This window comes from Heterodontus francisci, chromosome 26 (assembly GCF_036365525.1).
Source record: "Heterodontus francisci isolate sHetFra1 chromosome 26, sHetFra1.hap1, whole genome shotgun sequence".
Classification (NCBI taxonomy): Eukaryota; Metazoa; Chordata; class Chondrichthyes; order Heterodontiformes; family Heterodontidae; genus Heterodontus; species Heterodontus francisci.
The window spans coordinates 27,097,521-27,122,063 of NC_090396.1; the positions used below are offsets into that span (position 1 = coordinate 27,097,521).

The window sequence follows — 24,543 nt, forward strand, 5'->3', positions numbered from 1 at the left end:
AAGAGAGAACAAAAGAGAAGGTGTTGATAGGACAAGGTCACAGAATAGCTGACCAGAAGGTCATGGAGCAAAGGCAAACAATATGTTAATAGTGTACTGCAAGACAAAGCATTAGCACAGATAAGGTGTTAATGGACTGAAAACTGAACAGCCACAAGCGCAAACATGAAAAAAGCACAGTGGTGATTGTACATTATTAGTTCTCCTGAAAACTCATATAAAAAAGAAAGATTTACTTTTTTATAGTGTCTTTCACAACCCGGGGATGTCCCAAAGGACTTTACAGCCAATGAAGATGCTGTTCTGTTCTCTGTCAGCCACCATTTAGTTGCACTCATCGCTTGGAATCAATCATTATTTATTGGGGTGGGGTTGTAGTTTTAATTTAACCCCTACCTCTTCAGAAATTGAGTTCACCCACTGCAGAGTGCCCTGTGGTGCCCTTGCCCACCCCCACCCCACATTGTCATCACTTTGTGCAAACCTAAACAACAAAATGTTGGTTTTGGGAGGCATCGAAGATGGGGCCTGATGTTGTCCAATACTCAGCTGCACGCACCTCCCAGTATGAATGACTGGACAGTGATCAGGAACAAAACACAAACTGAGACTTTCTCTCACCTGGCCCAGGAGTAACTGAAGCCGTTCGTAACACCTCAGTTGCCATCCTGGATGAACAGCAGCCAACTCTGCCCAAACAGGTGATTGATCCAGAGACCCTCTGGTTTGGAAGGCTCACTGTGTGGTACATTAATTCACTGAGCAGTCAGGGCAGCTGATTAATTTTACTAGATTATGACCAATTGAAGAAGCCATATTTTTGACAGGAACATGATGTTTAGCAAAAGAAAACTACAGTTTAAGGAATGTATGAAAATACAGCACAAGGAAAGCGTCACCTCAGGATACATTCTGGCATGTATTCCTTTTGCTGAAAATGGTTAAGCAATCCAGTTGAATTTCAGAAAATTTATGAGTCCTTTTTCAAAAAAATATGTTTAGCGAATTAGCCTGAGGGTACGTCAGGAAGTGTTCTGTTTCTGCAATTAGTCACCCAGCAGCAACCCATCATTCATCACATAATTGGAGCTTAAAGTGATAGCCAGTGTCTGATCATGATGTGGGTGGGGGGGTGGGGGGGGGGGGGTAAGTTTCCAAGTGTACACTGCTGGTGAGGAACCTTGAGATCCTTTCGCTCCTAGCTCACCAGTGTAGATTGAAAGATTACAAGGGCACGTTGTCCTCCATTTTCTAACATGTGGGGTTGGAATGCTGAGGTTCCTCACCGTCACTGCATACTTGAAAAATTCAGGCCGTGGGTTCAACCACTTGCCAGTGTGTGTCTGCATATCTTTACTGTAGAGGAGGAAATAGATGAAGGCAGGAATAAATTGCTGTGACGAGATCTCATTTTGAAACCTTTTCCTCAAACCATATGATATCAGGTTGTTAGCTGCAGTTCGACGAACTGCTGGAGTAATCTAAGCAATTGCCATTGCCGGAACAGCAGGACTCTTTATGAGTAGATGTAATAACGTACTTTTGTTGGCTATTACTCAGATCTCCATGTATTAAATGTCTATAATGAGGCACTTGAGATGTTCTTGTCATTTATCGCACAACAGGCACTTATTACATAAGAATCCAAAAACCCAGGTGTGTGGGGGTCAGAGTACATTCCCTGTGTCTGAATGGTGAGCCCTGAAGCTCCCCAAACTATTGAGCTTCAGTTCTCATTATAATGGAGCCGGGTGCGGACTTGGAGCCCACCAGTGAAGAGTAATGGATGATCTAGCCACTGTAAGTGTAAGTGGGTCTGAAGGGGATCGCAGGGGCCAGATAAGGGGGTCTGGGCCAGGAGATCGGGGTTGGGAGTTGGGGGAAGCTGGGAGATTGGGGTCATGGGTCAGGGGGCGAGAGGTCAGGAGCTGGGAGATCTGAGGAGGTCGGCGGCTGGGAGATCGGGGTCATGGGTCAGGAATGAGAGGGGGGGGGGGCAGAGGCCAGGATATTGGGAGTTGGGGTGGACAAGACTGGGAGATCTGAGGAGGTTGGGGGACTGGGAGATTGGGGTGCAGGAGTCGGGGGTGCCACGAGATCCAGGTTGTGGGTCATGGGCTGGGCACGAGGAAGATTAGGAGCCATGAAATCGGGGCCCTAGGTCAGGAATGAGGGAAGTTGGATGCTGGGAGATCAGGGCTCGTGGGTTGGGTGCTGGGACATTGGGGGTCCGGAGCAGGGCAGTTTGGGAGAGGGAATCATGGTGGCCAGTCCTTTAATGCAAAGTCACATCCATTGCTTTTTGGGTGGCAGTTTCTAGCTGTCCCTTTACAGATGTCTGGTTTGTCTCCTGTCTGCCTAAGAAAATTGATCACAGCGTGTGCTGCAGTCTTCACAAACCAATTTCACAAAAAGGCCTAAAACAGGCATTCAGTCCTCAATTTACGCAAGCAGTGGGTTTAACGTCAGTTTCTGGCAAGCACCCTGGACAACTACAGGCCACCCTGAACAATATGACGCGTGGCGCACTTACGGAGTGGAATGAGTGCACGCACGCCATATTGGGTCCTGCAGCAATGTTATTCTTTGGAAAACGTGTGCTACCCAATCAAAGTTCCCAGCCGCAGCTTTGGTCCAAGTGACTATTCCAAGATGCCAATGGTTGCATCGCAAAAATCATCACTGCCTGGACTCTGACCCATTTCATCATGACAAGCATGTCCTTTTTCACAATTCGCATTTACATTAGTTATATGATTGCATTTTGGCCAAAAGAGTCATAGAATCATTTACAGCACATTTGGAGGCCATTTGGTCCTCAAGTCCATGCTGGCTCTCCACAGAGCTATCCAGTCAGTCCCACTCATGATCCTCGTAGCCCTGCAAGTTTATTTCCTTCAAATGGCCACCCAATTTCCTTTTGAAGTCATTGATAGTCTCTGCTTCCACCACCCTTGTGGGCAGCGAGTTCCAGGTCATTACCACTCACTGTGTAAAAAAGTTCTTCCTCACAGTCCCTCTGCATCACTTGCCTAAAGTTTTCAATCTGTGTCCCGGAGTCCTTGTACCATTAGTTAATGAGAGCGGTTTTTCCTTCTTTAACTTGTCTGTCATAATCTCATACACTTCTATTAAATCTCCCCTCAATCTCTTTTGCTCTATGGGGAACAAACCCAGCTTTTCCAGTCTAATCTTATAATTAAAATCTCCCATCCCTGAAATCATTCTGGTAAATCTCCTCTGCACCCTGTCAAAGACACGCACATCCTTCCTAAAGTGTGGTGACCAGAACTGGACGCAATATTCCAGTTGGGGTCTAACCAGAGTTTATAAAGGTTCAGCATAACTTCCCTGCTTTTGTACTCAATGCCTTTATTTATGAAGCCCAAGATCCCACATGCTTTACTAACCACTCTCTCAATATGTCCTACCATCTTCAAAGATCGATGCGTATGCACCCCTAGGTCCCTATGTTCCTGCACACTCTTAAGTAATTAAATATATATTGCCTTTCCCTATTCCTTCTGCCAAAATGCATCACCTCACACTTGTCAGTATTAAATTCCATCTGCCACCTGTCTGCCCATTCTGCTAGCCTATCTATATCTTGTAGGCATTTCCTATCATTCTCACTGTTTGCCACACCACTAAGTTTGGTGTCATTGGCAGACTTTGAGATTCTGCTCTGTATTCCAAGATCCAAGTTATTTATATTTAGCAAAAAAAAGTGGTCCCAGCACTGACCCTTGGGGAACAACACTGTCTACCATCCTCCAGTCTGAAAAGCAACCATTTACTACCACTCGTTGTTTTCTGTCCTTAAGCCAATTTTTTTATCCAATTGGACACTGACTATTCCATGAGGCTCCATTTTCTGAACCAGCCTTTTATGTGGCACCTTATCAAATGCTTTCTTAAAATCCATATAAACAACATCCACCACATTACCTTCATCAATCTGCTCTGTTTCTTCATCAAAAATTCTATTGGATTAGTCACGCATGATCTGCCTTTTTCAGATCCATGCTGGCTATCCTTAATTAACTCGAACCTCTCCAAGTGTCTGTTGATATTTTTCCTGATTATTGCTTCTAAAACCTTACCCGCCACTGATGTTAAACTAACTGGCCTGTAGTTGCTCAGACTGTCCTTACACACATTCTTGAATGAGAGTGTCACATTTGCCACTCTCCAATACTCTGGCACCTCCCCTGTATCCAGGGAATATTGGAAGATTATGGCAAGCCCATATCTCCATCCCCATTTCCTTTAGTAACCTGGGATGCAAGTCATCCAGATTTATCTACCCTAATTCATTGCTTCTATTCTCCCTACTTCTACAGATTATTTTGTCAGATTCCACTTCCTTAGTGAATGCTGATGCAAATAGAGATGTGAAAGCTTTAAAATTTCTCCCTCCACATGTAAAAATATGGGAAATGTATTCAGTAAAATATTGGTTAGAAAACTATGAGCCAGTAGGGTCAGTTCATGGATTGTGTATAAGTGCCTGATAAATTCCAACAAGATCGTCATACTGATTGCGATGAAGTTATACTGTATGCTTCTGACTTGTTGTGAATGGGATTTAGTGCACAGCTACACAAGTGTCAGTATAACTCCATGGTCAGGCCCAAACCAAACTGCAAAGGAGAGGTCCCTGGTAGAAGCCATCTCCCACTGAGAGATTGGCGGCGGGCTCTTAAAATCCAGCCCACAGTCTGTAGTACAACTAAATTCTTTCTGGTTTCAAATCATGCTGTCCAGCTCCAGGTTTCAGACCAACAGTAAGACTGCCATCTGCAGATGCCCTGTTCAGTTCTTTTCCCTTCTGTCACTGTTATCGTTCTGTTCACAAATGTGTGAGCTCTTCCATTGCATGAGAAGCTACGTTCATATAACTGGAAGCCATGCTGCCTGCTGAAGTGCATGACCTGTTGACATAATGGTAGCCAAGCTGTGATTCTGCCTCCTAGTTCCTGGAACTGCTGTGCAGCATAAATTGGGGTGGGTTTCATTGAGCAGCCAGGCAGCACGTGCCAGATTTGTCGGGATTGGTATTTTATCATTTTTGTGTCATAATTGAGTATCTGGAGTAAATGCAGCAAGAAGCAATTGAGCCCACACTCCAAGCTGCCAAGGCCTGTCGCTATAGCTGATGCAGGATTCACGTCACAGGTTACACATTCTTCTGAAACAAGACATCTTTCTTGAGAGAGCCATAATACAGTATCATAGGAAGGGCTCACTGTCATTGCACCCATTGTACTTATTCCCAATGAGGTGTTTATCTTGCAGGGTATGTTTTATCTCATCTTGCCTGCTATCACCCTATCTTTCCTCTCCACAAGGGAAGTGGGGCATCTGCTCCCTCCAGTTTTCCAGGAACACAAACAGGCTTTGCGAATTGACAGGCCTCCTGAGTTGCAAGGCCCTGCGCACTTTCATTGCACAGGAAAATGTCACATAGCTCAGCTTCACCTGCTTGAATCAGAGTCATTTCTAAAGATGTATGATTTTACCAAATTAAGTGCTATTGCAGTAAAAAGTTTATGTCAATGAAATAAGGTAGGTGGGGTTTAAGAAAATTAATTCCCTAATCAGAAGCTGGATGGATGATGAGAGGTTACATGCCAGTGAGTTCCTGACCAGCTCGTCCTAGAAGCGTGATTATATATAATCGTCCACATCTGAATTTCCAACACTCATAGCTTCACTGTAATTTAACGTAATCCTCACTTCATGGAAATGAAAACTCATCACCTTGTCTCCGGGCCTCAAACCCATGCACGTCCTTGCCTCCCTCAGTCCTCCTTCCTGTAACTTGCAGGCATACTAAATCTAAGCTGCCCATCAACTAATCTCCAATTCCAGATCTACTTGCATCAACTTAGAGTCTTGGTGGCCGAGTCCTTCTTGAGTTTTTCAATTTGAAAACAAAGAACCATTCCTTCACAAGTGCCCATAAAATCCATGGTCTTTGAACCCTGAATGAATCAAATGTGGTATTGAACTAAAATTGCTGGTATTTCAGTGAAATATACTTTCCATGTCCTCAGGTAGAGAAGCAGCGAGCTGATCTTACCAGGGAGCTAGAGGATCTGACTGATAAACTGGAGGAAGCAGGTGGAGCAACTGCATCACAGGTAATAATTCAGTGTTATTTTTCATTGGCTACTTGCTTTATTTAATGCTGATTTTTATTTATCAGGGCGTATTCAGATAGATGTACTTATAGAAACCTTTCCCAGACACACTGTGAGGGAAGAATTACTAGGCATTGTCAACATTTTGATGTAGATTTGTTCTGTGAGCATTGCTTGTGAAACCATGGTTATTTTTAAATGGATTAATGATTTTGGCAAAAAGAGACATCTTTGTTGTGTTTACAAAGTCACTAATATGTTGCAACTGGCTAAACCTCCCCTCATTTAATATACCATGGTCCCTGATGCACTGCTTCTCTCATTACCAGAATAAACAATACAAAAAATTCCTCTTTAGAATCCATTTCCTCGCCATAATCATCTTTACATATGCTTCCTGAAAGCCAATGTTATTCACTCAAATATGACATTCTTCTCGGAAGTTGGAATAACTGTTTAGGGTCAAAGGTAAAGGAATGTTCTAGTGTGTTGAATAAAACACCTGACTACATCTGTGCCATTATCGCTGATCCTCACTGGCCAATCTGACTTCCTGTTGGGAATGGAGAGCATTCAGTAAAATTTTTCTCCAGCAGAAAGTTAACTGTAGGTCAATCAAAATTCCTTCAGTTTGTGGTTAATCAGTGGTTATCAAGTCTACAGGTTTGTGTTCTTGTCAGTGATGTTTCATGAAACTGTCAGGGGGCTCAGTGTGTAAGTGCCCCAAGCATTTGGTACTGAGCCATACAGACAGGAAGGGTCCCTGCTCCATTCCCTGGTCTTGTTGTTGAATTGGTTGATTTCATCCAGTATATCACCCTCAGTGCCCTGCAGGGATAGGCACCACATGTTGCACCACGGACATTTGACAAAATTATTGTCTCAGCCGCAGACATGGGGGCAATTATTCTGTACATAAAGTATATATCCAATCTACTGCCGTCAAAACACAGTCCGATTTAAAACGCATTTCTCCCTACTTAGTGAGTACATGGCATTGTTTTTGCTTGCACAAGTATTCAGTGTTTGCCCACACACTTGATGTAGCGATGCAGAGAATCTTGATAGATGTCCACCTGTCAGGTGTGATCTTGATCTCTTTCTCTCCCTTCTCGCTCTGTCTCCCTCTGTGTCCATCTTTCACCCCTCTCTCTCTCCTCCCTCTGTGTCCATCCATCTCCCCTCTCTTTCTCTTCTCCCTTTCTCCCCCTATCTCTACCCACCCCTCTCTCCCCCCTTACCCCTCACCCTCTCCCTCTCTCCCCCTTTCCCTCTCTCCCCTCCCTCCCTCTCTCTCTCTCTCCCCTTCTCTCCCTCCCCTCCCCCTCTCTGTCTCCCCCTCTCTCACATGCCCCCCCTCTCTCTCTCCCCTCTCCTTTCTTTCTCACCCCCGTCTCTCTCCTCTCTCTCTCCCCCTCTCTTCCTCTCTCTCCCTCTCTCTTTCCCCATCCCCCCTCACTCTCTCCCCCCTCTTTCTCCCCCTCTGTTTTTCTCCCCCTCTCTCACCCCCCTCCCCACCTCTCTCTCCCCCTCTCTCTCTCCCCCTCTCTCTCTCCCCCTTTCTCTCTCCCCCTTTCTCTCTCCCCCTTTCTCTCTCCCCCTTTCTCTCTCCTCCTTTCTCTCTCCCTCTCTCTCTCTCCCCCTCTCTCTCTCCCACTCTCTCTCTCCCACTCTCTCCCCCTCTCTCTCTCCCCCTCTCTCTCTCCCCCTCTCTCTCTCCCCTCTCTCTCCCTCCTCACTCTCCCTCCTCACTGCTCTCTCTCTCCCCCTCTCCCTCCTCTCTCTCTTCCCCTCTCTCCCTTCCCTCTCTCTTCCCTTCCCTCTCCCCCTTGACAGTTGCAGAGAGCAGGAACTCTCCCTAGAACTGTTTTGTGATAGGTCAGTTTGTTAAAAGAATTCACAGCCGACAGTTTCAAAGGAACAGGAGCAGGAACAGCAGTTTCTGAACTCAGGACAAGTTTGGGGTTTTCGGCAGGCTTTTTAAAAAAAAATCGGAACCCGCTGTAAAACCCCAAACTTGTTGTGAGTTCGGAAGCCACTGTTCCTGCTCCTGTTGCTGTGAAACTGTGAATTTTTTTAAAGTCGGTCTTGTCTGGAAAGAAGAAGTCAATGGGGAATTTCTCATCCCAGAAATTACCAGTCACGGACCTCAAAATTGTTTACCACGGACACTGTCGTGTACAGACACGTTGCCGACCCCCGCTTCTCTGGGATGGAGAGGAACGGTAAAATCAGCCCAAAATCCTGCTCCTGATGTTATCCAGTGACTCTCTGCTGAAAGGTGGACATCGTTGGTTCAGCTGTAGTCCTTGATCAGGTAGTTTCCAGACATTCCCTGTCTGTGTCATAGGACCCTGGCGCCTGTAGAACCAACTCATCCCAATTCCCACCCCATCAAGGATCTACACCTTCAGGAGAGAAGAGGAGGAAATTGGATGCGCGGAGGACCAGGGTTCGGAGGTGGGGGCGTGGGATTCATGCAGAATGGATGGGTATGGAAGTTCTGAGACTAAAAATAGACGGATGGATGTCGCCCACCGTCAGTAACTTGTGTATTCTGTTTGAGTCTTTTCTGTCGAAATTCCAGATAAGCTGTGAGTTTGAGACATATTGAGCAAGTTCCAGTAAGATGATGGGAGTGGAAGTAACACCGTGAATTGTTTTTAAAAAATGGCCAAACATTTCATTGAGTAGAATGTTCTTTTAAGTGACCTAAGTTGCATAAATTAATTTTTTTATTACTTTGGTATCTGGATAGTGAGAAATTATAATGTAAAATAATAAGGAGAGAAAAAAAGTTGTTTCTCTGTCTGGTCTCTGAGTGATCTTACTCTCATCTTCTTGAAAACATATCTGGCAATTTTTGATTAGTTTATTAAGATTAAATGGCATAAATTACATTGGGGGTAATTTTGACTTTGTGTGATAATGTAACTCTCGATCATCAGTAAAGTGATGGAAGGCGTCATCAATAATGCTATCAAGCGGCACTTGCTCAGCAATAACCTGCTCAGTGACATTCAGTTTGGGTTCCGTCAGAGCCACTCTGCTCCTGACAAAAGAGCTGAACTCAAGAGGTGAGGTGAGAGTCATTGCCTTTGACATCAAGGCAGCATTTGACCGAGTATGGCATCAAGGAGCTCTAGCAAAACTGGAGTCAATGGGAATCAGGGGGAGAACTCTCCGCTGGTTGGAGTCATACCTAGCACAAAGGAAAATGGTTGTGGTTGTCGGAGAGCAATCATCTCAGCTCCAGGACATCACTGCAGGAATTCCTCAGGGTAGTGTCCAAGGCCCGACCATCTTCAGCTGCTTCATCAATGACCTTTCCTCCATCATAAGGTCAGAAGTGGGGATGTTCGCTGATGGTTGCACAATGTTCAGCACCATTCGTGACTCCTCAGATACTGAAGCAGTCTGTGTAGAAATGCAGCAAGACCTGGACAATATCCAGGCTTGAGCTGATACGTGGCAAGTAACATTCGCACCACACAAGTGCCAGACAATGGCTATCTCAAACAAGAGAGAATCTAACCATCTCCACTTGACATTCAATGTCATTACGATTGCTGAATCCCCCATTATCGACATGCTGGGGATTACCATTAACCAGAAACTGAATTGGTGTAGCCATATAAATACCGTGGCTACAAGAGCAGGTCAGAGGCTATGAATTCTGCGGCGAGTAACTCATCCCCTGACTCCCCAAAACCTGTCCACCATCTACAAGACACAAGTCAAGAGTGTGATGGAATACTCTCCAATGGCCTGGGTGCAGCTCCAACAACACTCAAGAAGTTCAACACCATCCAGGACAAAGCAGCCCACTTGATTGGCACCCTGTGCACATTCACTCCCTTCACCACCGGCGTACAGTGGCAGCAGTGTATACCATCTACGAGATGCACTGCAGCAACTCACCAAGGATCCTTCAACAGCATCTTCCAAACCCGTGACCTCTACCACCTAGGGCAGAAGATGCATGGGAACACCACCACCTGCAAATTCCCCTCCAAGCTACACACCATCGTGACTTGGAATTATATTGCCATTCCTTCACTGTCACTAGGTCAAAATCCTGCAACTCCCTTCCTAACAGCACTGTTGGTGTACTTACATCCCAAGGACTGCACCAGTTTAAGAAGGCAGCTCACCATCACCTTCTCAAGGGCAATTAGGGATAGGCAATAAATGCTGGCATAGCCAGCAACCGCTGTATCCCATGAATGAATGAAAAAAATAATTGCCCTTGAGAAGGTGGTGGTGAGCCGCCTCTGGAACACGCTGCAGTCCACGTGCTGTAGGGACACAGTGCTGTTAGGAGTTCCAGGATTTTGACCCAGTGACAATGAATGAACAGCCATATAGTTCCAAGTCAGGATAGTATGTGACTTGGATGGGAACTTGCAAATGATGATGTTCCCATGTGTCTGCTGCTCTTGTCCTTCCAGTTGGTAGAGGTCGTGGGTTTGGAAGATGCTGTTGAAGGAGTGGTGCGTTGCTGCAGTACATCTTGTGTATGGTACACACTGCTGCCACTGTGCGTCAGTGGTGGAGGGAGTGAATGTTTAAGGTGGTGGATGGGGTGCTAATCAAGCAGGCTGCTTTATCCAGGATGGTGTTGAGCTTCCTGAGTGTTGTTGGAGCTGCACTCATCCAGACAAGTGGAGAGTATTCCATCACACTCCTGACATGTGCCTTGTAAATGGTGGACAGACTTTGAGAGTCAGAAGGTGAGTTACCAGCCGCAGAATTCCCAGCCTCTGACCTGCTCTTGTAGCCACAGTATTTATATGGCTGGTCCAGTTCAGTTTCTGGTCAACAGTAACCCAGGATGTTGACGGATGATAGAGAATCGGCAGCACGTTTTACATTTGAAGCCAGGATGTTAAATTTGAACAAAGGAAATTATGAAGGTATGAGGGGCAAATTGGCTGGGGTAGATTGGGAAAATACATTTAAAGTTCTTACAGTACATAGACAATGGATATTCTTTAAAGAATTATTATTACATGATGTACACTAACTATACATTCCTTCAAGGCACAAAACCCCAAAAAGAAAAGGCAGTCAATCGAGGCTAACGAAGGAAGTTAAGAATTGTATAAGATTAAAAGAAAAGGCCGATAAAGTTGCCAGAAATAGTAGTAAACCCGAGGATTGGGAGGATTTTAGAATACAGCAAAGGAGGAACAAGAAATTGATAAAAAAAAAGGGAGAATAGAATATGAATGTAAGCTAGCAAAAAAAATAAAAACAGACTGTAAAAGCTTCTATAGGTACGTAAAAAGGAAACGTTTGGCTAAGACAAATGTGGGTCCATTACAGGCAGAGTCAGGAAAATTTATAATGGGGAAATAGAGAAATGGCAGAGAAGCTAAATGATTACTTTGTGTCTGTCTTCACTGAGGAAGATGCAAGAAATCTCCCAGAATTAGAGATTCAAAGGGACTAGGGAGAATGAGGAAATTAGTGAGAAGGAAATTAGTATTCGTAAGAAGGTTGTATTGGAAAAATTAATGTGGCCCCAGGACCAGATATTCTACATCCAGAGTGCTGAAAGAGGTAGCTATGGAGATAGTGGATGCATTGGTGATCATCTTCCAAAATTCTATTGATTCTGGAGTGGTTCCTGCAGATTGGAAGGTAGCAAATGTCACCCCACTATTTAAGAAGGGAGGGAGAGAGAAAACAGTGAATTACAGACCTGTTAGCCTTACATCAGTAGTAGGGAAAATGCTAGAATCTATTCTAAAGGATGTGATAAATGGACACTTGGATAATAATGATCTGATTGGGCATTTTGCACTTTGGATTTATGAATGGGAAATCGTGTTTGATGAACCTATTAGAGTTTTTTGAGGATGTTACTAACATAATTGATAAAGGGGAGACGGTGGACATAGTATACTTGGATTTTCAGAAGACCTTCGATAAAGTTCCCACAGGAGGTTGGTTAGGAAAATTAAAGCACATAGAATAGGAGGTAATATACTGGCATGGATTAAGCATTGGTTAACAGGCAGAAAGCAGAGAGTAGGAATAAATGGGTAACTTTCGCATTGGCAGGCTGTGACCAGTGGTGTACCGGAAGGATCAGTACTTGGGCCCCAGATGTTCACAAAAGATATCAATGATTTGGATGTGGGGACCAAATGTAATATTTCCAAGTTTGCGGATGACACAAAACTAGGTGGGATTGTGTGTTATGAGGAAGATGCAAAGTGACTTCAAGGGGATTTGGACAGACTTAATGAGTGGGCAAGAATATGGCAGATAGAATATAATGTGGAAAAATGTGAGGTTATCCACTTTGGTAGGAGGAACAGATATGCAGAGTATTTCTTAAATGGTACGAGATTAGAAAGTGTAGATGTACAAAGGACCTGGGTGCCCTCGTCGATAAGTCATTGAAAGCTAACATGCAGGTGCAGCAAGCAATTAGGAAGGCTAATGGTATGTTAGCCTTTATCGCAAGAGGATTTGAGTACAGGAGTAGTGAAATCCTGCTTAAATTGTAAGCTGGTGTATGGCTTGTCTCCCTCTTGCAACAACAACTTGCATTTATATGGTGCCTTTAACATAGTAAAACATCTCAAGGTGTTTCACATGAGCGATGTGAAGCAATAGAATATTTGCCGAACAGAGAGGTTGTAAAGACCATGTCTCTTTAAGGGCAAGCCGTGATTCCTTACATTTAAATTCTTTTTTAATCCTTCTCTTGGAGATTGAGATGAATAAGAAGCGAGAGTCGGAGCTGCTGCGACTGAGGCGTGAGCTGGAGGAGGCCACCCTGCAGTCGGAGTCCACTGCCGCAGCCCTTCGCAAGAAGCATGGCGACACAGTGGTGGAAATAACTGAGCAGTACGAGAACCTGCAGAGGATACGAGTGAAAACGGAGAAGGAAAAGCAAAGCATGAAACTGGAATTAGATAACATGACCCTCACCATCGACAGCCTCCAAAAGGCCAAGGTATTGAAGTTACTCATTTAAAATTGGTTGAACATTTTAACTTCAAATATATCTGTATTTTTTTTTACTGGTCATGAACAGTATATCTGACCTGCACTGAGCACTCCAAATTAGCTAACTTTTTTTTGGAGTCAGTATTGACACCATTGTGTCAACCAGTGGGTTAAGAGGTGGGGCGGAACTTACAGCATTACTCAGCAAACAGGTCTATTTAAACAGAATCTCTACAAACTACAGCAGACAGAGTCTCCCGATAATAGCATGTTATTTCTCCAGCAAAATGCAGTGAGTGGGGAATAGTTATATTATACAAAATATGTGCATAAAATCAATCCCAGTCACTTTCAGTAGTGTGATCTCCAGGTATGACTGATGGGAGGATTAGCCAATCATCTCCATTCTGGCTGGGACTTGTGCTGTTAATATATGCAGCCTTGATTATTTATACAGAATGGTGAATGGCTGGGAGAACAAGAAGTACTGTCTTAAAATTCGAGCTAGGCCATTTAGGAGTCAAATCAGGAAGAACTTTTCTTACACATTAGGCAGTGGAAATCTGGAACTCCCTCCCTCCGAAAAGATTGCAGCTATTGGGTCAGTTGAGATCAATTGATTTGTACACAGAAAATGATGGAAATACTCAGCAGGTGAGGTAGCATCTGTGGAGAGAAAAACAGAGTTACTGTTTCAGGTCGATGGCCCTTCATCAGAAGTGTTGAAAAGTCAACAACTTGAAGTGTTAAATTTGTTTCCAATCCCACAGATACTACCCGAAGATTTGCAGCGTCAGCAGTATTTTGCCTTTTGGTAGATTTTTGTTGGGTAAAAGTATCTAGGATCTGGTACAAAAGCAGGTAAATGGACTTGAAGTACAGGGCGGATTAGACTCGAGGGGCCTACTCCTGCTCCTATGAGTGATTTTAAAACAGTAATCTAATATGAAGTTTAAATTACATTATAAAAATCAGAAGTAAATTGTTAGTGGTTTGTATCCATCGTGTGAACGTTAGATTTAGATTAGTGCTTTCAAGTAGATCTGGAGTACCAGGATTTTTACTAAGTAATATGCGCAGATAACTGTTTTCCTTGCTACACACAGTTAAGTGAAACCTGGTATCTCTGCATCCCAAATCACATAGTTGGACAACGGATCAAGTAAAATCTTGTGATTCAGGGTTGGCCCCGATGGCAGAGTGGGTAAATTAACTGCTGGGTGTGGATCTCAGTCTTGTAACCTGGAAGGTCTCGGGTTGGTTGTGGTGGGGTGCAAGGAGGGGACAGTGGTAGGGGGCTATAGTTGGGCTTAGCACTTGTGGCCTGGAGGGAGAGTTAATAATCAGCCAGGGTGCCTGCTCCTAATCACTATTCAGTTACCTATGCTAGAAAGTACATGTGTATGGATGAAAACAGGGTTAGTTATGATTAACTCTCTCCTAGCTTTAATGCCCCCATGGTTGAATTGTCTGTCTGGATTCACTGTCTAGACTCACACATGGAGAATAGCCACTTGGGTGATGTATCAAAAGGAACTTGCTGTCTATGGAACTGTATCTTATTATGATTCACATCATTCAGGATAGGAAGAGAGAAAATCAGTGAAGGAGGATTATATGGTGTGAGGGAAAACTAAAAGGAGGAGATGGAAATGTAAACATTTATTATATGGAAGGGACAGAGCTATTTAAAAAGAAAAATCTTCAAAGCAACAACTTCTTCCATGTCACTCAACTTTGTAAACGTTAAACAAGTCAAAACTGGTAATTGCCACATTGCTAATAACTAGCCTCAGGTCAATATCTCTCAGCCTGTCTACTGCTCACTAGCCATTAAGGCCCAACAAATCGGCAGGTGTTTGATCCTGTCAGTGTTGGATTGGCCCCACCAGGGAGTTAGCCCTGACTCCACCATGGATCCTACACAGGGTCCCAGTGGGGTCCTTGGAGCGGGATAACCTGACTTAAGGAGTCACCGCCTCCATCTTTTTGGGGCCCCCCGAAGTTGAGAATGAAGGTGGAGGGGGCAGGGTTGAAAATACCAGCACCAGGCAATGTGGCAATTTCAAGGCACCGATCCTGACGCTGGCAATAATCACCAAGGCGGGCCAGGAATCCCACTCTCCTCACCATTAAGGCCAAGTAACTTGCTAAAAAACACTTCTAGAGCTTGTTGAAGGGGCAGGGTGAAATATTTAAAGGGGCAAACGGGTTTTCAGAAGCTGTCAGTTTCTGAACAGCTGAGGGGAGGCAGGTACACAGTGGCGAGACAGTTATGGCTGCCTCAGGGCATCACCTGGGCCCCATAAGAGTAGGGAAAAGGGGGACTGGGCACTTGGTAACAGATAGCAGGGAGAGTGGGCACTCACCGCCCGGGCTTTCAATGGGGTCGGCACCCCCCCCTCCCCCGCATCGAGAGAGCAGAAGAGCAGGGGCAAGGCTACCAAGGACAACTGGACAGCCAGTTCTCCAGAAGAAAGGCTCCAGCTGGCAACAGGGGCACAACTGTCAGATTTTGACCCGAGTGGCGATGAGGGGCAACACCCCCCGCAGTGAGGACAGAGCCCCAGGCATCAGGAAGGCACAGCAGAGGAAAGAGGGGCAGGAAGGCAACAGAGGCAAAACCCTCAACACAGCATCTACCACTAAAGATGGAGCTACCTGGAGATGACCAGGAACCAGTGCCGCAGGAGACTGTGACTCTCCGGGCAGATGGTCACAGACATCTGTGCCCTTGTTGCCGAAGACCTTGCACCTCACAGCACTGGTCACCATGCCCTGCCAGTGGCCGACAAAGTCACTGTGGCCTTGAAACTCTTTGCTTCTTTCTTCAGATGCGGACCTTAGCGGCATTTTGAAAACGACTACGCACCACTGCATCTTGCTGGTCACTGATGCCCTCTTTGCCAGATCTGGACAGCGCATTCAATAAAAACAGACACGGCCTCACAGGGAGCGAGGGCATTGGGTTTCTCTTCCGTCACTGGATTCCCCCAGGGACAAGGTATAGATTGACCACCCATGTGGCCATCAAGGCACCCAGTGACTGGCCAGTGAGATCCATCAACAAGGCTTCCATTCCCCCAAGGTCCAACTGGTCTGTGACCAAAACAGGAGCTTCCTCGATGTGTGTGCTCATTTTCCTGGCAACTGCTGTGACTACTTCATCAGCCGCCAGGCCAGGCTGCGGCAGATCTTCACTTCAACCCCCAAAGCACGTGAATGGATCCTAGAGGACAAGGGAAATCCCTTGAATAGATGGCTGCGAGCCCCAGACAGAGGCACAGAGACAATACAACAAATGTCACCTGCTCAGCAGGACAGCCATTGAGCAGGCCATCGGGGTTCTGAAGATGCAGTTTTGGTGCCTGGACTGGTCAGGTGGTGCCTTCCAATACCCTCCTGCAAGGGTCTCAGTCATTGTGGTGGTTTGCTGCGTTATCCATAACATGGCTGTCCAGAGAGGTGGGGACCTTGAGGACAGTGAGACCCAAGAAGCAGACAGCTCATCGGTGAAGGAGCAGGAGCAGTGGGTAAGAGAGGAGGAGGAATTGGAGGTTGAGGGAGATGATGCTGAACAGAGCAGTGTCCCTGCTGCACAACAAGGTGACCTCCTCCTGCCATACTCTCCCTCCTCTCTCTCACTGCCTCCAGCATTAGATCCAGGTCACATTCGATGAAGCGAGGGTCTGCCCTGCCCCAGGTGCCAGGCATCTCGCTTCCCTCTGGTGCAGTGGAAGGCTTTGGCACAAACTGCAGATCTCTCCCTCAGGACAACCAGCAGCCTCAGTGATGGCTGCCACGGGATGTCTAAAGCAGTCCTACACTTCATCTGACCCACCTCCGTTCCCACCGCCACTCGCTCTAAATGGACAGGGAACCTGTCTCCATGCCAATTAAGGGCTCACCCCATGAAAATATGAACTTTAATCGGTTCCCCTCCCCCACCCACCCAGAGGTGGATTTCTAACCCAAAACCAGACCCACCTCCTGTTTTCCTCCTCCATGGTAAAAATTTAGCCCACTGTGCCAATGCTGGAATTTGAACACCCAATACTCAATTTGGAAGAGTGTTTTTTTTCCTGAGCTTTAACATTTATCACCTCAGTGCCAAATTCACCAGAAATATCAATTAGATATTTACCTTCATTCCTGCCTCAAGTATCATGTGATATCAGCCACTAAAAGTGCTGCAGGCTAATTCTAGCTGGTCCCTGAGGCTTTGTATGTTCTTTTGTAACCAGGTGGCCAATGATGCCCAGATCCGAAAGCTGGAAGACTTGCTGTCGGAAGCCACTTCCAGGAATGAAGAGATGCAGCGGTCACTCACTGAGCAGAGCCTTGGCAAAGCAAGATTGACAGGTATGGAAGAAGGGACATATTACAGAGTTCATTCTATTTGGGCTGTGTTCAGAGGACAAGTTAGCAGTCTGTGCTTTTGGCTGCACCATATTATACAAACATACGAACAATGACAGACAGGTAAAGATCCTCGGGTCTATTCAGCATATCCCACACATTTGTGATTCCCTGTGTATCACAATATATACAGTCTCCACCTCACCTGAAACCACAGCCAGGCTTTTACGTAACCTGGTGGGGAGGGAAGGTGGGACTGGAAACGGGTGACACTGGCGCTCTGGCTCCAATGCCCGTCCCACACTGACCAACCATTTACCAGCCAGAGGTAGCAGACGAGTCGTCAGCTGGCACGGTCAGATGTGCTGGTGCCATCTTTAAAGAGCTGCCAGCGCTGGAACACTGCCTCAGACCATCCTGCTCACAGCAGCCTGTGAGCACCTTTGCAGCAGCCTCAGGAAACATCCAGCCAGCAGTGTAGACCTGCCATTGAGAGAGGATGAAGAGGTCACTGATGTGGCCTTCTGCTGCTTCCCCATTCCGAGGTTGCCCATGCAGGTGGCCATGAGGTTGCTCCTGACTGGATCCATGTGCCCGCACCTCCCTCCCTCTCAGCTTATTCCTCCTCGCTGGAGGACCCACCTGCTGAATGGACCATGCCCATGGCATTTGCACCACTCTGCCAGTTGCTTCCTCAACACTGCCCATCCCACCTCCCCACAACCCCCTCTCGATTGATTCCTATGCCAGGAGCTTGATGGCATGATGGAGGCGCGATCCCAGATCCTTGGCTCGTCAACTCACCCTTCTCCATGATAAACACTCTGGCCATGGTGCACAGGCCTTCCTATGTGGCGAATCCTCCCTGACCCCACGGCAGTCAAATGCAGCAATGACCTCAACTGCTGCCTCGTTGCTGCTCTTAAATATCTGCCTGGGCTCCGACGCCCCGTAGCCCTGTGCACTGCTCGTAAAATGCAAACGGACATGTAAAATGGCATTCAGTTGGGTCTTTAACAAGCTCTCAATTGATAGTTTTGAAAAAGCATGCGCCGTTCTCACTCAACTTGCCCTCTGCTGCTGGTAAAATGCGGACACGGCTTGATGACATCAGCAATCCATCCCAATGCCATCCCATGTGATTTTACATCCCCCCCAAACCACCCACCACCACCGCCCCCCCCACTCCACCTCCAATACCATCTGCTTCGGAGTTGTGAAATCCCAGCACACGTGATCTTCTGGGAGCATTGAGAAACCAGATAAGAAAAAACCCAGGCCAATTTGGGGAAAAGATTCTGGGGAAATTCCTCTCCAGCCTATTTAGGAAATCAAACCTCGTCTAGGGGATCACTCTGGCCCTGAATTCCCTGCAGTACCTACCTTTTGTAAGAGGTGACGTCCGCCTCAGCCCGAAACAGGTCAAGCTCTTGCTTGATTAAAGGCTATTAAACGTTTTGAAGTAGAATTTCCATTTTGAGCACTGTTGGGAAGGTGCTTGAAATTGCTGTTGTTAGGTTATAGTTCAAGTTTCCAATAAAATTTATTTGCATAAACACAAACGTAAAATCTTGCATGAACCAACACAATCAGGCATCATAATGGAATGCAATAATTTCTTTCTGTTTCTTTCAATTCAAAAGAATCTCCTGATGAATTTAAGAGTGATAACCTGATGAGGTTTTATTAATTCTGCTGAAAATGGACTTATCAACAAAAATGCATATTTTTAGTAAAAGTGTCCATATTCACAGAAAGTGAATTTTAAAAACAATATTGAATCATTTAGTAGTTCCGTTGGTGTATATGAGTCAGTTCCTTGGGAAATTAAATATTCTTTGATATGAAAAAGCTTTTAAAATGTGCTTGACTATTGCCCGCAGATTTAAGAAAATGCTACAACCGAGGTGGGAGGAGTGCACTGTTTTTTCCAGTTCTACTTCTCCATAGGTCGCAACATATATTTAATTGTTCACCCACTTACCGATATGATCAATCATAAACTCTTTATCCCAGAATAAAACACACTGTCATGAAGACCCCTACCTGCCAAGAATGAGGCATATTAATTTTGTCATATTAACATTAATTTTAAACTGTTGCTGGAGTGAAGAAATGACTTGTTCAAAGAGATCACCAGACACTTGGCTGGAGGACATTTGCATACCAAGAGACGGTGCTTGTGGAGACAAAGCAACTGTTCCCTGGTCCAATTAACCCAAATGGATTTTGATCACCAGACATTGAAGCTGCAAAGAAGGCTCGCATTCCAGAGTCTGCGAAGATGATAGAATCCACAGGCGCAAGAGTGGTTAAAGCAGCTTGTCACATGACTAACCTGTCGACCCAAGTTTTTTGAAGTAGATACAGGACAGTTTGAAGACAGACTGCAGATTGCAACTGAACCTGGAACAAGAGAGCCTTTCCCCTGGCTGGCTTTCTCTCACTTTCTTACAAACTTCCAGACCCACTGAAGTCACTTAAACCTCAAGAGAAAAAAGACTCCTACATTGAAACAAGTTAAAGCGTGCAGTGGGCTGCAACGAATGGCAAGACTTACCAACAACCAAAGACGCCACATTGAACTCAAAGGATTGTAATTACAACCCAGCTATTGCCTCAAACTTTTCCCCTTTATTCTTTCTACTTTTTTTTTATTCATTCATGGGATGTGGGCGTTGCTGGCCAGGCCAGCATTTATTGCCCATCCCTAATTGCCTTTGAGAAGGTGGTGGTGAGCTGCCTTCTTGAACCGCTGCAGTCCATTTGGGGTAGGTATACCCACAGTGCTGTTAGGAAGGGAGTTCCAGCATTTTGACCCAGTGACAGTGAAGGAACGGCGATACAGTTCCAAGTCAGGATGGTGTGTGACTTGGAGGGGAACTTGCAGATGGTGGTGTTCCCATGTATTTGCTGCCCTTGTCCTTCTAGTTGGTAGAGTTTGCGGGTTTGGAAGGTGCAGTCTAAGGAGCCTTGGTGTGTTGCTGCAGTGCATCTTGTAGATGGTACACACTGCTGCCACTGTGCGTTGGTGGTGGAGGGAGTGAATGTTTGTAGATAGGGTGCCAATCAAGTGGGCTGCTTTGTCCTGGGTGGTGTCGAGCTTCTTGAGTGTTGTTAGAGCTGCACCCATCCAGGCAAGTGGAGAGTATTCCATCACTCTCCTGACTTGTGCCTTGTAGGTGGTGGACAGGCTTTGGGGAGTCAGGAGGTGAGTTACTCGCCTCAGGATTCCTAGCATCTGATCTGCTCTTGTAGCCACGGTATTTATATGGCTACTCCAGTTCAGTTTCTGATCAATGGTAAGCCTGAGGATGTTGATAGTGGAGGATTCAGTGATGGTAATGCCGTTGAATGTCAAGGGGATATGGTTAGATTCTCTCTTGTTGGAGATGGTCATTGCCTGGCACTTGTGTGGCACAAATGTTACTTGCCACTTATCAACCCAAGCCTGGATATTGTCCACGTCTTGCTGCATTTCTACACGGACTGCTTCAGTATCTGAGGAGTCACGAATGGTGCTGAACATTGTGCAATCATCCGCGAACATCCCCACTTCTGACCTTATGATTGAAGGAAGGTCATTGATGAAGCAGCTGAAGATGGTTGGGCCCAGGACACTACACTGAGGAAGTCCTGCAGTGATGTCCTGGAGCTCAGATGATTGACTTCCAACAACCACAACCATCTTCCTTTGTGCTAGGTATGACTCCAGCCGGCGGAGGGTTTTCCCCCTGATTCCCATTGACCTCAGTTTTGCTAGGGCTCCTTGATGCCATACTCGGTCAAATGCTGCCTTGATGTCAAGGGCAGTCACCTTTACTTTTTCTGTCTGTATCTCCATGTGTGTTATCGTGTATGCTTGCTAGCGTGGTTGCGTTGCATATTCGTAGTCGTTAACCAAATTAGAGTTTAAGATTAATAAAATTCCACCTTTCTTGTTTAAATCTAAGAAAACATGTCTGATTTCTTTGCCTTGCAATTGGAAAGCAGTGAACAAGGATTCACTGAGGGGGAGCTAAAACACAGTGTTTTTAAAATTAAACCCTGTTACGGTTAAGCCAGGCAAAGGCTGAGAGGGAACCCCTAGACCCCTTTCTCACCTGGTCATACCAACCAGGTTTCTTTAATAAACAACAAAATTATACGTTTATTGTAAAACAAGACATAACCAGTAACAAAGCAAAGCATTAACGCACAGATTGAAATACGAAAGCTCCCTTTTACCTTATCCCCTCTCACACACATGTCGATCGAAAAATATAGATTTTCTCTTTAGAGATCTGTTGCAGAAAAAAAAGGCAAAAAATTACTTTGGCCAAATACTTTCTAATTCTTGAAGAAAAAAGAGAAGATATGAAAAGGCGTCCCAAATACGCGTCACTGGGATCTTTCTAGAATAGTTCTTTTCAAGCAATGTTGAAGATTAGTTTGGCAGACTCTCCAGGAGAAATATGACAACAGGGATTTCTGGCAGGCTTTTCAGGAGAAATACAGCATCAGTTTCTCTATTTCTTACACTTGATTCTCAGGAAGCTCTCAAAGAGATGGAAGAGGGCGCTGATGGTGACTGCTCTCTTGGCTGGTTTTCTCCAAATGCCTTCAAAACAGTTCACAACACACTGTCCAAAGTGAAACCAAACACAATATCTCAAGAGTCAGGCCTCCTGACCCCTACAAATCTTGACCTGACTTGTCACTTCTCGGTAAACATCTCCCCCAAGTCAAAACACCCCTGCTGGGTATTTATCTGAAGACAGGTGACTTCCAATAAATGTTGTTTTCAAACAAGGCCTTTCAGTGTCCTTTCAATGACCCCAGTGGAAAAAACATCCATGGAATCATTTTCAGTTTTCCCAAATAAAACAATGTCCATAATTCTAAAATACATGAATCCTCAAAAAAACTTAACAAAAAAATATAGAAGCACCATCATTACAAAACTGAGCACAATTCGAACAACCTTCCCAAATGAGCACAATTGGCAGAATCTCACCGTTTTTGCCAGGGCGTGTTCCCGATTCATTTGTCCAGAGAGAGTGTTAGTGGCAGAGCCTGATCCAGGCTAATTGAATCTTGAACCAGAATAAAGGATTGCAGAAAACAAGATCGTAAGTGCTCTTGGACACAACTCACTTGTGCATTGTATGATATTACTAGCCGAAACAAGCAGAAACTCTACCCCACTATCTTCAACAAATAGAATAGCATTGGTGGATCTAGGGGCAATATTAAATTGGTATCTGCTACCTTTTTAGTCACAATGCAAAAAAGATGGTGGGTATTAAGCTATGAATCTGACTGCTCAGCTCTTCATTTTATCTCAAGAACTTCTGCATGCCTGTTGTATTGGATTTTATTCAGCTTGCTGTTTTAATTAGTTGCCCAGCCTCCATCTGGGCCCATCTTCTGCTAAGTCCTGGGCTGGAATTATTGGATTTGGTATTGAGCTTTCATCATGTGCTTTCGAACAGAGCTGCTCATTATTGTGTCACTAACACTCTCTCTGGACAAATGCTTTGTCTTTCACCACAACCGTTAACACTCTCTTTGCCTTTGTCCCATGACATCTTTGCTATTTAATCTCTCCTGCCCTCTGCCCTATCACACACCTTTCCTTTTGTTCTTTTCCCCATCTCCTCCCCCTCCCCCCACTTCACTTGCTTAAAGCCTAAAACTTTTCTAACCGTTGCCAGTTCTGATGGAAGATCACAGACCTGAAGCGTTAACTCTGCTTCTCTCTCCACAGATGCTGCCTGACTTGTTGAGTATTTCCAGAATTTTCTGTTTTAATTTCAGATTTCCAGCATCTGCAGTATTTTGCTTTTATTTTTTTCATCGTGTAGTTTGTTTCATTTGGCGTTGATTCTTGGCTTGGGCATATATTTGCTACTGGTGTTCATTCTGGGACTGGAGAACAGTAATGGGCAATATTATTTTTTTTTTCCTTTGGGGAGCAATTTTAATACTTGAAATTCAAATGTCAGAAATGAAACTACAAATCACAGGCATATAAATATTGGTTGCACCTTTTTCCATGTCACATTATTTTGATGGGCCTATTTGGGTTTAGTAAGCGTGGACAGTTGTTCTTGGCTCCAGTATTAGATGAATGAGCAATTTAATACAGTTGGAAGAAATAGAGACAGAGAAAATAGAGGGCTAACAACAAATACTCCAATCACGGAGAGGGAATGAATGGATTCCGTGACCTATAAATTGGTTAATAGAAAACGATTAAGATGATATAAAAGACCATCTCAGTGAAAGGAGTGGAAAGGACAAAACAATGTGAATCTTTAAGGTGGTAGAAGGACATGGGAGAAGTTCAGACAAATTAAAAATTGTGAGAAAATAGAGGAAGTTGGAAAAGAAAAGGGGGAAAACCCTGCAAATTCCAAGGGGAGTTCATTAGCTGAGTTCATGTTCTTTTGATTGTAATTCTGGATAATATTTATTGTTTCAGCTGAAAATAATGACTTGAATCGCCAGCTGGAGGATGCGGAGAGTAAAATAGGTCAACTTAGCAGGTCAAAGATCATTCTGACATCACAAGTTGAAGACTTGAAAAAGCAGGTTGATGAAGAATCAAAGGTGATTTATGGATCATGAGTAATGTAAAGTCTTGAGGTGTTTGAAAACCATTGATTATTCCTATATCTCCATTCTTGATCAATTCAGTGCTCACAACCACTTTTCCTGTATTTCTGAATGATTTTTCCCAGTGTTCTTCCATTCTGTTGCCATGAATGTGAAAATATACAAAATGGAAGCAGTGACAATTTGGTGAGATTCTGCCAAGTTCTAAAGGAGGCAATAGTTCTGCTAGAGTTAAGATCATTGCTCCTCCATTATCCTGAAGTGCCACTTCCACATAACACCCCAAACATTCAAAATTACTGCTTTGTTAAGAACCAGTTGCATCCATAGTAGAGGATGTAGATGTTGCTGCTCTGTGCTTGATATATCCCATGATGTCATAAACTAGAGTCAATAAAACCTGCTTGACTTACTTGTGCTACTAATGAGGTAAGATAACACATTCTCTGTTATATCTGCCATTGGTTACATT

General features: G+C 44.8%; 1 protein-coding gene across 5 annotated transcripts in view; it reads left to right on the forward strand.

Moving 5' to 3' along the window:
• The window catches only part of LOC137384237 (myosin-16), a 246,035-nt gene that overhangs the window by 143,748 nt on the left and 77,744 nt on the right, over positions 1 to 24,543 (forward strand). For all 5 annotated transcript variants that reach the window (XM_068057952.1, XM_068057953.1, XM_068057955.1 and 2 more), the window contains 4 exons: positions 6,060 to 6,146; positions 12,874 to 13,119; positions 17,357 to 17,474; positions 23,938 to 24,065. In XM_068057952.1, the coding sequence (XP_067914053.1) occupies positions 6,060 to 6,146; positions 12,874 to 13,119; positions 17,357 to 17,474; positions 23,938 to 24,065 (579 nt within the window). The remainder of the gene's footprint in view (positions 1 to 6,059; positions 6,147 to 12,873; positions 13,120 to 17,356; positions 17,475 to 23,937; positions 24,066 to 24,543) is intronic.